The following is a 12,556-nucleotide window of genomic DNA, read 5'->3' on the forward strand; positions in this document are numbered from 1 at the left end:
GAGTAGAGGTGCTGCAGAAAGGACTCCATAAGAAAAGAAGAAAAATAACTGAAGCATCTTACATCGCTTCCCATCCGAGCAACAACCCCCGCGATGGATTTATTAAATTAACAAAAACGGCCAGCCGCTTGATACTTCGCGAGGCAGAGAGTAGGAGGACGAGAGGTCAGGTCGACCATGGTGGAACGCGGATAGATTCGGCGGGTATTTAGGGTGTGAATTGTTTAAATGTGTATGTACTCTGAAGAAGTTATGGTAAGGACGAAACGTCAGAATAAATCCCTAAACGGTTCCCTATGTTTATCTCACCACCCATCCACTCATCTGTCTTACATATTTCTGTATGTATATGTACACACACACACACATATATATATATATATATATATATATATGTGTGTGTGTGTGTGTGTGTGTGTATATACTGTATATATACATACATATATATACATATACATGTATATACATATATATATATATATATATATATATATTGAATGCGAAAGCACATGTGGCATCAATGATTTTTAGAAAACATTTCTTTGACTTTCTAAGTATCTTTTTCTTTGCATGGTTCAAACTCTGAAGGAACGTCCGAAAATCCTTACAATGGTGCTCCATTTTATACCGATAGCTGTTTCAATCATTTCACATGGTCGTCTTCAGGGTAAAACTGAATACAAATGGGAAAAACATTGGAATATAAGGGCCCGTGGGACGTACAAGCAACATAGAAAATAAAAATGGGGGTATATAACTGGTGGGAATATATGCGGGTGGGCGGCACCCGGAAGGGAGGGGCCTAGTCCTACGATGGGCTTATGTCACGTCTTGTAGGGTTGTCACTTCCGGTGAGCAAATGTCTAGTTGCACCCTCTTGCCGGGACCTACGGTGAGCTAAAGGCACGTCTGGTCGGCTTGTAACTTCCAGTGGGCAAATGTCACGGTGTGCGAGTCTGTTTTTTCTACTGGAAGGGAAGACATGATCCGATGACCTCTGAACGTTTAAAGTAGGGTGCTGGAAAGTACAGTAATACTAACCGTCTCGGCAATGATTAAGCGTCCGTAGTTAGAGTCTGTGTGGATTATTTCTGTGTCCCTGATGAGGTCTTCCAAGCGCGGTTTCTTGTCATGAGTGTCGATGTAATGTTGGTGAATTGCTCCGTTGTGTCAGTGTACTAGCAGTTGCCTTCTTAAGGTGGTCATCGTGTGGTCGACGTAGCTCATGTATAAGGGCTCGCATGCCTCTTCAGAGCATTTAAATTTGTAGACTACACAGGGTTTCGATTCCTTAGGTTCTCCAGAGGTGTTGTTATTCTTCATAATTAAGGAGGTTACCAAATTGGGACGGCTGAAAACTCTCAGCAAAACCCTCTTGTAGGGTTCCTTTGGTGAAACTCCATAGGTGATAATCCTTAGTAGAGTGTCTACTTCCTGTCAGTAGGCTATTCCATAATCTATTTTATGATATAGAGTAATAAGTTTCTTGTTATCCTCAGTGGTTTGGATTTGTGTGTGGAATTCTTCCATGTTCCTCCTTATGACACCCTCAATGAGATCACCAGAGAAACCATTATTGATTAATATCTGCCTCACACGTTCCAGTTCGGTATGGATGGCTTTCCACGTATTGCAGCAGCCATGTACATATTGGCTTCTTGGTGTTCTTTTCGCCAATATGTACATGGCTGCTGTTGAATCAAGAACCTTCAATAGCCACCGGAAGCCGAAGGTTTACGCTAGATATATCGATGATATTTTTATCACACACCAAAGAAAGTGACAATGCCGAGAAGCTAGCTGACGCCCTTCAAGCTAATTCAGTCCTCAACTTTACTATTGAAAACAGTAGCAATAAGACCTTTCCCTTCTTTGATGTCCTTGTTGAGAAGCATTCGAACCATTACGCGACATCTGTCTACACTAAAGCCACCAACGTGGGACGTTGCCTAAATGCAAGGGGAAAATGCCCAGACTCATACAAGAGGTCTGTCGTTGGAGTATACGTGAGAAGAGCTTTTTCCCACTACAATACGTGGAAAGCCGTCCATAACAAACTGGAACGTGTGAGGCAGATATTAATCAATAATGGTTTCTCTGGTGATCTCATTGAGGGTGTCATAAGGGGGAATATGGAAGAATTCCACACACAAATCCAAACCACTGAGGATAACAAGAAACTTATTACTCTATATCATAAAATGGATTATGAAATAGCCTACTGACAGGAAGTAGACACTCTACTAAGGACTATCACCGACGAAGTTTTACCAAAGGAACCCCACAAGAGGGTTTTGCTGAGAGTTTTCAGCCGTCCCAATATGGTAACCTCCTTAATTATGAAGAATAACAACACCTCTGGAGAACCTAAGGAATCAAAACCCTGTGTAGTCTACAAATTTAAATGCTCTGAAGAGGCATGCGAGACCCTCGACATGAGCTACGTCGACCACACGATGACCACCTTAAGAAGGCGACTGCTAGTACACCGAAACAACGGAGCAATTTACCAACCACGCTCGGAAGACCTCATCAGGGACACAGAAATAATCCACACAGACTCTAACTACGGACGCTTAATCATTGCCGAGACGGTTAGTATTACTGTACTTTCCAGCACCCTACTTTAAACGTTCAGAGGTCATCGGATCATGTCTTCCCTTCCAGTAGAAAAAACAGACTCGCACACCGTGACATTTGCCCACTGGAAGTTACAAGCCGACCAGACGTGCCTTTAGCTCACCGTAGGTCCCGGCAAGAGGGTGCAACTGGACATTTGCTCACCGGAAGTGATAACCCTACAAGACGTGACATAAGCCCATCGTAGGACTAGGCCCCCTCCCTTCCGGGTGCCGCCCACTCGCATATATTCCCACCAATCATATACCACCTTTTTATTTTCTATGTTGCTTGTACATCCCACGGGCCCTTATATTCCAATGTTTTTCCCATTTGTATTCAGTTTTACCCTGAAGACGACCATGTGAAATGATTGAAACAGCTGTCGGTATAAAATGGAGCACCATTCTGACGATTTTCGGACGTTCTCCAAAGTTTGAACCATGAAGAGAAAAGAATACTTAGAAAGTTAGAGAAATGTTCTCTACTCTAAAAATCATTGATGCCACATGTGCTTTAGCATGCATAAATATATATATATATATATATATATATATATATATATATATATATATACATATACGTATATATGTGTCAGATTTCTACATCCAATGCATCACAATGTTTCATGAAATTTATATTAAGGTAATACCCGTCTGAATAAATCTGCATTAGTTCTTACCACAAGGTCGATGTTCTAGACCGTAGTGAGTGTGAGAGAAGGAGAGGGAGAGAGAGGTTAGAGACATAATATTGCGAAGTAATGGGTATTGCGGAATGTTTTAAACTGGAATTATAAACTTACACTTCTGTGAGAATGAATGAATCAAATGGAGTCATATGAGGGAGAAATATGATTTTATAGAAAGAGAGAGAGAGAGAGAGAGGAACACACACACACACACACACACACACACACACACACACACACACACACACACACACACACACACACACACACACACACACACACACACACACACACACACACACACACTTATATATATATATATATATATATATATATATATGTATATATATATATATATATATATATATATATATATATATATATATACATATATATATATATATAAAAGGAGAGATGGGTGGGGATATACTATCTTTATCTTAAAGGAGATGCATTCTTAGAGCACGGTAGCTTCAGATGAATTGTGTCCGACCTGCAACGGGTGGGGATGAGTGAGTGTCTACATGTGGTCTTTCCAGGGATCTACCTCCACGATGGGGTGGGTGGAGAGGTAAGTGTGGCAATAGACAATAACGAAAATTGAGGCCACTTAGTCTTTCTGGGTACCGGTCATGGGATGAGGCCAAATGTCCTGGCAATACATGGTCGCACTCACCCTTCTCCTCCGGTCCTGGGAAGAGTCATGCCTGGTAAGCCTATAGACAGATATCAGAATCGTCACCTTTCTCTCCAGACTGTTTTAGTCATAGTTTTCGTTAAATCGTTTCTGGGTGTTTACATTGTGACACCGGATTTGACTCTGATGGGGTTTTCGTCATGACAACATATTTGTAGACTGGCAACAACATTCACTATTGCATCAAATGTATCAAATCTTTGGTTACACATGCAAGTACAGTAGTATTGTAGCCGTATTGTCTTTATTTTTCATTTGTGGGGGCGCTGGGGAATTTAGCCCATGGTCTCATTGTTTATCACCAGAGTTGCTTGGAAACCAACCTTCCTCTTGGACTCCGACTGAAGTTCCCCCTCCTAATTATGCTGTGTTCATTTATATGTGCTATCAATGCTGTAAATTTTGAAGATATGTGTGACTGTGTGTTTGTGGTAGCCTGGCAGAGTTTAGATACTATAATCGTAGTTTTGTTGTGATTTGACTAAGATATGGTCTCGGCCGTAACCATGTCCTATGTGAGCATCCCCACCATAGGTAGTGTATGAGTTGACGAGTGATTTTGGCGGAAAGGGAAGGTGTTTGGCCTTTTTAGCCTCGCCAAAAAGGTTATAAGATACCAAATATCTATTAATTTTCCCAAATACTGGCAAAATATATTCTCATTTGCATAACTAATGTTTGTGGGATCATCCTCAAAGTCTTAAAGAAAGCCTCCCTCGTCTCCTTTCATGAACTATGTATTTATCATAACAAATGAACTATTTGAACTATATTGTAAAAGGAAAGAAATAGATGAAATGATAATAATAATTACAAATGAACATTCGAGGCGATAGTTCTTTCTTACTGTGTTGATCAATAATTTTACTAATTATCTTAAACAGTCCATAACATGAAGCTTCTACTATTATGTTCTCTATCAAAAAGCTTCTATAAATAGTTTTCATCTGAATTCGGTCATTGTATATGAAGTCCTTGCACTATTTCTTGCTTACAGTCTCATTGACTTGTCCATTTTCATTTAGTCGCAAACACCAACCACAACTAAATGTTCGCTGAATATAATGAAACATTAAGGAATATGATATTCAGACAACCACAGTTAACTCCCGAACAAATTATTATCACAGATGCCGCCATAATGACCACTTACTGAACAAACTGATCATTGTCAGTAATTAATTAGTTCACAATATTCATTATTTCCTACGTTTTCTGCGTAAGATCTTTGTATGAATAAGAACATCGTCTTGGCTATAGAAATTTTTTCTTATTACGCGACATATTTCCATTCTGCCCTCTAAAGGGGTTATCACGCTGGGCTAGTTTTCTTCCAACCCATGATTAATCGACGATACCACCCACCTCCAGAATTTTTTTCCGCTGTAAAACCACAATGGCAAACTAATTTTTTTTTCTCAACAAAAAATTAAAAAAAAAAATATTTGATATGCTGGAGGAAATTTATTTTCCTACAGCATATCAAACTACCTCCCGAAAGTTATGTGCTGCAAATCTACTCCAAAAGTCGGTGAAAAATAGCTCACTGTGATAGCACCTTTAGGGACATACAGGCGTGGTCATAAAAATGTATATTCAGAAGTATAGAGTATTTCAATTTATTTATTTATTTATCTATTTATTTATTCATTTATTTTTTATTATTATTATATATTTTTTTCCGACAGACCCTTCCTTATTTGTTATGACACTTATGATGTTTTGATAGGGACCAACGATTGGTACCTGTAAGAGATAGACGTCAAAGAGAATCATCTTCCCCCTACGGCTCGTCTTCGAAACCCAGCATGGGTTCCCATCCTAGAGTACATATATCCCAATGCCAAGATTTGCATTCTCCAGGGGGTGTATACCTGAGGGTCTGAGAGAACAGTCACCACTGTATAATACATAGTGTTCTAATCTACCGTCAGATCAAGATATTTTATAGATTCACTGACCTCAGTTTATTGATGTCATCAATACTAAGATCCCTATGCAGGCTATGCTTATAGACTGCCCAAGATCTATCAACTTTTTTTAACCTTTTCACACCTGGAGAGCTGACAACCGGTTGTTGCCACCTTCTTCCATCGACTATGGCCCAATGGCATAGAAACTTCCCACACTAATACAACACAGACGGTGGCATAAGGTTTTTTCTCAGATATCTATAGAAGGTTTCGAAGACTGTTGCCAGTCGCTGTGGGGTTATGGGTTTAGTCAATGGAATTCAAAACAACAATCATTATTATTACTATAGAGTTTAGATATGAAAGTGATGGTAATCGTAATCATGGCAACTTTCATATATGTCGTTATCAAAGACTATCTAAATTGATGATGATTTCGAAGGAGTTATGTACTATGAACGTGACGCGAATGTTACGGCGCAGTGAAATTTTCATTGGGGACTTAAGGCAAAGACATGAGATCGATGCTACAGGGATCACGTGACGGAAATTACACTAGCATTTACATAGAAAAAAATCAGACAAGCGTCACCTCTGTTTGGCCTTTGCCCTTGATATGTCTCTGAATTTGTGCCAATGTTCGTCCCTTTGTTTCGGGCACAAAACAAGCCACGAAGAGTGCTCCAAGTAAACCTCCACCAGAGTAGAATAGAAAAACTCCACCCGCGCCCATGAGATCAATAAGATCAGGAAAAGAGAGGCCTATTAGGAACTGGAACATTCCAAAGAGACTGTTGACTATTCCGGAACTGAGATTCCGGACACTGGAAGGCTGGAGTTCGACGGCTAGAGCCCATGAAACAGCGCTGACTCCAGCCATGTGTGCAAAGGTAAATACTAAGACGCCGAAAAGAGGAATCCAGCCATTAGTGTTCAGGATATCGGGATCCGCTCCAAGTTTCGGACTTACGAGGAAAAAGCCGACGATGGCCATGCCCACACTTCCGAGGAGCTGCCCACAGATGAGAAGATTCCGACGAGGCATTCGTTCCATGAGGAACCAGCAGATGAACACTGGGAAGAACTTCATAAGTCCCATGTAAAAGGAACACCAGAATGGGTCGTTACTCGACCCGGCCATTTGGAAAATCTGAACAGTATAGGCGACGGTGACGTACTGTCCCGTCAGTTCCTTTGCGAGCAGAATACAAATGGAGAGGAACATTGCTTTCAAAACACCCTTGTCCTTCATTAACCCCAACTGAGTCTTCAAACCCTTAGCCTCCTTTCGTTGTTCCATGACGGAAGCTCCTATCTCGTCAGCCTCTTCCTCAGTGTAGGAGTCTCCTCGCAGGTACCGCAAAGCCTCCCTGGACTCACTCACCCTTCCTTTCTTCAGGAGCCACAGTGGTGAGTTGGGGATGAAGCGGAGTGCCCAGAGCACGACCAAGAGCTGGGCGACCATCACGATCGCTATGGAGGATGGAGTCATGAAAATCCCGAGCGCGTAGGTGGAGAGGATCCCGAACATAATCATGGCTTCTGTCGTGGCCACCAAGACCCCGCGGTGGTTCGTGGATCCGATCTCCACGGCGTAAACGCTCACGTTGACCAAGATGAGGGCGACTGCCGGAAGAATGGTCCAGTTTTAGTTTCATGAGAGTTTAATGATAACGAAAATATCTGCAATCTATTTCATTATTTTGACCGATTAACTGGAACACAAAGTTGGAGTCAGCATATTATGAAATTGTACAAAGGACTAGAGGAGGTAGCTTTTAAAGGAAATGGTACAGATTATCTAGTCCAGATATCCTTTAGAGGGAAATGGTACTAACTGATTAATCCTTGGATTATCCTGGCCATCAGTAGATGCCAGAAGGATGTTGCTACGATGATGCCACCCCAGCTGGCCATTAATATCGGACACCCGACGATGAGGCAGACCCGACAGCCAAAGGATTCTGCCAGGACTCCAGAGATCAACATTCCCGGAATGCTCGTGAGGATGGGGATAGATGCTGAAAGAGAAAGATCCTTAAGATCAAGGGTCAACAACACTTGAGACCAGTGGCTCTTGACCTGAGATACAGGTATCACCAAGAATGTCCCCTGGGGTTGTTCAAAGGGGCACAGACCAAAACCTTGGGGGTTATTCACTGAATACCTGGTGATTTTATCCAAGGTTGACGTGATTTTTAAAGAACTAGGGAATATATTTACATAAGCAAGGATCCATATGTAACTAGAAAGATCCCCTGGTTTGCAAAGAGTATGTAATGGTTAACACTTCCCTAGTGTATGCATCAAGAGATTAAAAAAAATGCAAATACTTGTTCTTTGTGTTCATATTCTCAACTAAGTGATCTAAAAACAAGAAGTAATAGTCTTTGGAAGTCACATTATTTTCTTCAGTGTTGAAAGTAGTGACTTCCAGGTGATGAAAGAATGTTACATAAACAAGTACTTTGTCAGCAACAACCAGCGTTTCTATCCTTCAGGATTTGGCCTGTATGAGTTCATCCGGAAGTATTCATACCCAGTGTACTTAAGGGAACTATGCCGCAGCGATTAAACGGTGGAATTTTATTCTCTTCTTTCTCCCTTTGTTGATTCTAGGCTGGTCACTTAGACTGAAAAATATATTATACCAATACTAACAGTATATACACATCCAGCTACAAAAAAAAAAAAAAAAAAAAAAAAAACCTACAAGGGCAATATTTCACCCAAAGAGGTGGGGTCATAGAGATGGCAGAGGAGAGGTTGTACTCGTAGTAGGGTGGCAGAACGAGGGAATATATACTTATATATATATATATATATATATATATATATATATATATATATATATATACGTATATATGTATATATATATATATATATATATATATATATATATATATATATATGATATATATACATATATATATATATATATATACTGTATACATGTATATATAAATATGTATATATATACATATATATATATATATATATATATATTCCAACCTACAAGCTGATTAGATGGTTTTGGTCCATAGAAACGTCACTAAACTACACACAATTTCAACTACATAAAACAGGCAGTCAGTAGCGGCCTATGTAGGCCGTTTCATCGTGTACGGAAAGTTCACTGCCATCAATTCACCTTGGGAAAATTCACCGCCATCGGATCACCGTAGGGAAAGTTCACTGTGGTAAAAATTGACCGTCAGGAAAATTCATCGTGAGGAAAGTTCAACGTAAAACGTTTTGTTAAAAAGTATATGATGATACAAAAAGTAATAACAAAATATAATGGCAAATTTTATTCATTCATAGTGCTTATTCTAATGTCATATATATGCTGTATATTTTAAACCCATAAATGTGTATATATGCAGTATCATTATAGAAAAATAATATTTTAGTCATACGTTTTAAAGCCATGAAAAATAAGATAAATAGAGAAATTCCCTAAGAATGTATTTAATAATGCATGATAAAAGAGTGAAAAATATATTACTGACAATGTAAGCATTTAAATTCTGTGCTAATAAATATCATTTAAAGTTTAAATAATAAAATTCGTAGTGGAGAATTGATGGTGGAGATGTGTCTTGAAAGAGAGTTGATGATAGCAAATACAGTGTTTAGGAAGCAAGTCAAGCATAAGTACACACGGGAGAGGGTGGTGGATGGAAGGGTGGCAGATAGAGCGTTAATGGACTATATAGTGGTGACCAGGAGTATGGTAGGAAGAGAAGGATGTACATGTTCTAAGGGGAGAGAGTGGGGGAATATCAGATCATTTCCTGGTGGAAGGTAAATTGAAAGTGGAGAATAGGTGGAGAAAGAGGAAAAGGGCAGACGGTAGGGAGTTACTTAGAGTGAACTGCTTAAATAAAAAAAAAGGAGAATGAGTATAAGAAGAAGCTGAAAGAGGAATTTGAGGGAGTAATGGATAGAGTAGAACTAGGAGTGGAGGAGGAATGGGGATGCTTCAAGGAGGGAGTCATAAGGTGTGCAAAGATGGTGTGTGGAACAAGGAGGGCGGGAGGAAATAGAAGGAAGGGTAGTGAGTGGTGGGATGAGGAAGCAAAGAGAGGTGTGGAAGAGAAGAAACAGGCATTCATAGATTGGCTACAAATTAGGACGAGGGAATCGTATGAGAGGTACAAAGTATAGAGAAAGGAAGTTAAGCGTAAGATAAAGGAAGCAAAGAGGAGAGCAGATGTGAAATGGGGTAAGAGTATGACAAAAAAATTTGAAAGCAATAAAAAGATGTTTTGTAAGGAAATTAAAAGAGGAAGAGGAGGCGAATCAAGTAGAGAAGAAAAGGTAAAAGGTGGAGATGGAGAGATGATAATGGAAGAGGAGGTAGTGAGAGGAAGGTGGGCAGAGTATTTTAGGGAGTTGCTAAATGTGAAGGAGGATAGGGAGGGAAAGGCAGTTTGTCACGTGGGTCACGTGACGAGCTTGGAGGACTGTCGGCGCGGACGTTTGGTCACCCCCGCTGACCACGTGAGTCGGCCGTGATGGAGCTTGGAGCTTGGTGCTGGTTAGCGAGCACACCTGACCGGCCGAAGACTGTCATCGTGAGGTCATGCTTGGCTTCCAGTGCTACCAACTGTCATTATACTAGGTCACTACTGCTGTGCGCATGCGCAGATCGCCACCACCCATTCTCCCTCACCCTCCCGGATGTATAAGAGGGAAGGACATGGAGATGGAGGACACACACTTTACGGCCGTCTGCCGTTGAGGGCGGACCCCCCCCCCTCCCAGTTCCACGGAGGGAGGGCACCAGGACAGAAGGAGACCGCGAGGAGACGTGCGCCCGTCCAAGGACAGAAGGGGACTCGTCGGAGCAGGAGACCACGAGGAGACGTGCGCCCGTCCACCAGGACAACAAGGGGACTCGTCGGAGCAAGAGACCAAGGAGGAGACGTGCGCCCGTCCAAGGACACAAGGGGACTCGTCCGAAGAAGGAATCTACGCTCGAGGAGATCCTCGCTCCCGCAGTGCGAGGAGTGGTTTAGTATACATGTAGACTTGTAGTCTTGTAGTCTTGTAGACATCACGCTGGTGATATTTATTTATATATGTGATTGAGAAGTAAATAGGATAGTGTTCTGTGTTATATCCAATAAAAACACGTGTTAGTGTTACCTTGGTGTTTCTTTCTCTCTCGCCCGAATTCTCAATGATACCGAGTATAAACCTTTATTTGTACCCCCTGACACAGTTGCAGTGGGAAACGCTAAGAAAATGAGAGTGATGAGTGAGGAAAATGGAGGAGAAATAGGGAAGGATGAAGTGAAAGTAGCTGTTAAGATGATGAGAGCAGGTAAGGCACCTGGTTTGGATGGATGCCATGCAGAATGTCTAAAGAAAGGAGGTACAGTGATGGTAGACTGGCTGGTGAGGTTATTTAATGTTTGTTTAAGAGAGGGTAGAGTGCTGAAGGACTGGAGGAGTGCCTGTATAGTTCCGCTTTACAAGGGAAAGGGGGACAAGTGTGAGTGTAGTAGTTTCAGAGGGATCAGCTTGTTGAGTGTAGTTGGGGAGGCTAATGGGAGGATCTTGATTGCGAGTATTAGGAGAGGAACAGAGGGAGTAATTGGTGAGGAACAGTGTGGGTTTAGGACAGGTAGGGGCTGTGTATATCAGATTTTTGTGGTAAGACAGATATGTCAGAAAGCTATAGAAAAAGGTAAGAATGTATTTTGGGCTTTTATGGATCTGGAAAAGGCTTACGACAGGGTAGACAGGAAGGCACTGTGGGAGGTACTGCAGATATATGGGATAGGAGGAAAGCTGTTGAGAGCAGTCAAGAGATTTTACGAGAGTAGTAGAGGTTGTGTTAGGATTAGAAGTGAAGAGAGTGAATGGTTTGAGGTAAAGGTGGGACTTCGTTAGGGATATGTTATGTCGCCGTGGCTGTTCAATTTTACATGGATGGGGTGGTGCGAGATGTGATATGCAAGGGTAGTGGGTCAGGGGTTGGAGATGATTAAAGAAAATTGAGAAAAGTGGGAGGTGAGCCAGCTGTTGTCTGCTGACAACACTGCGCTCGTAGCAGTATCAGAGGAGGGATTGAGGAAGTTAGTGACAGAGATTGGGAAGGTATGTGAAAGAAGGAAGCTGAAAATAAATGTGGGCAAAAGTAAGGTGATGAGATGTACAAGGGGAGAGAGTATCAGCAGGCTGGAAATAAGCATTAGGGGTGAAAGACTGGAGGAAGTCGATAGTTTTAGATACTCGTACTTGGGTGCGAATGTGATAGGAAAGGGAGGAGTGGGTGTGGAGGTAGAATGTAGATTGAGAGAAGCGAGTAAATGCCTTGGTGGATTAAAAAGTGTAATGAGAAATGGACATGGCAATGGATGCTAAGAGGAGGTTATATAAAGGAGTGAGTGTGCCAACAGCACTGTATGGGACAGAAACATGGAACATGAGAGAGGAAGAGAGGAGTTTGAATGTGTTTGAGATGAAATGTCTGAGAAGTATGCTAGGGGTTGCTGGGCTAGATAGAGTGAGAAATGAGGAGGTGAGGAGGAGAATAGGGGTGGAAAAGGAGCTGGGAGATAGGGTTGATGAAAGAGTATTAGGATGGTTTGGACACATGGAAAGAATGAGTGAAGAATGATT

General features: G+C 41.4%; 1 protein-coding gene across 3 annotated transcripts in view; it reads right to left on the bottom strand.

Annotated features, from left to right (window-relative positions):
- Positions 1–3,703: 3,703 nt before the first annotated feature.
- The window catches only part of LOC143025477 (trehalose transporter 1-like protein), a 134,251-nt gene continuing 125,398 nt past the window's right edge, over positions 3,704–12,556 (bottom strand). For all 3 annotated transcript variants that reach the window (XM_076185201.1, XM_076185199.1, XM_076185200.1), the window contains 2 exons: positions 7,759–7,941; positions 3,704–7,546 (listed from right to left, as the gene is read on the bottom strand). In XM_076185201.1, coding sequence (XP_076041316.1) covers positions 6,498–7,546; positions 7,759–7,941 — 1,232 coding nt within the window. In that variant the 3' untranslated portion in view covers positions 3,704–6,497. The remainder of the gene's footprint in view (positions 7,547–7,758; positions 7,942–12,556) is intronic.

The sequence above is a fragment of the Oratosquilla oratoria genome, chromosome 5 (assembly GCF_046742065.1).
Source record: "Oratosquilla oratoria isolate Oo_2021 chromosome 5, ASM4674206v1, whole genome shotgun sequence".
Lineage (NCBI taxonomy): Eukaryota > Metazoa > Arthropoda > Malacostraca > Stomatopoda > Squillidae > Oratosquilla > Oratosquilla oratoria.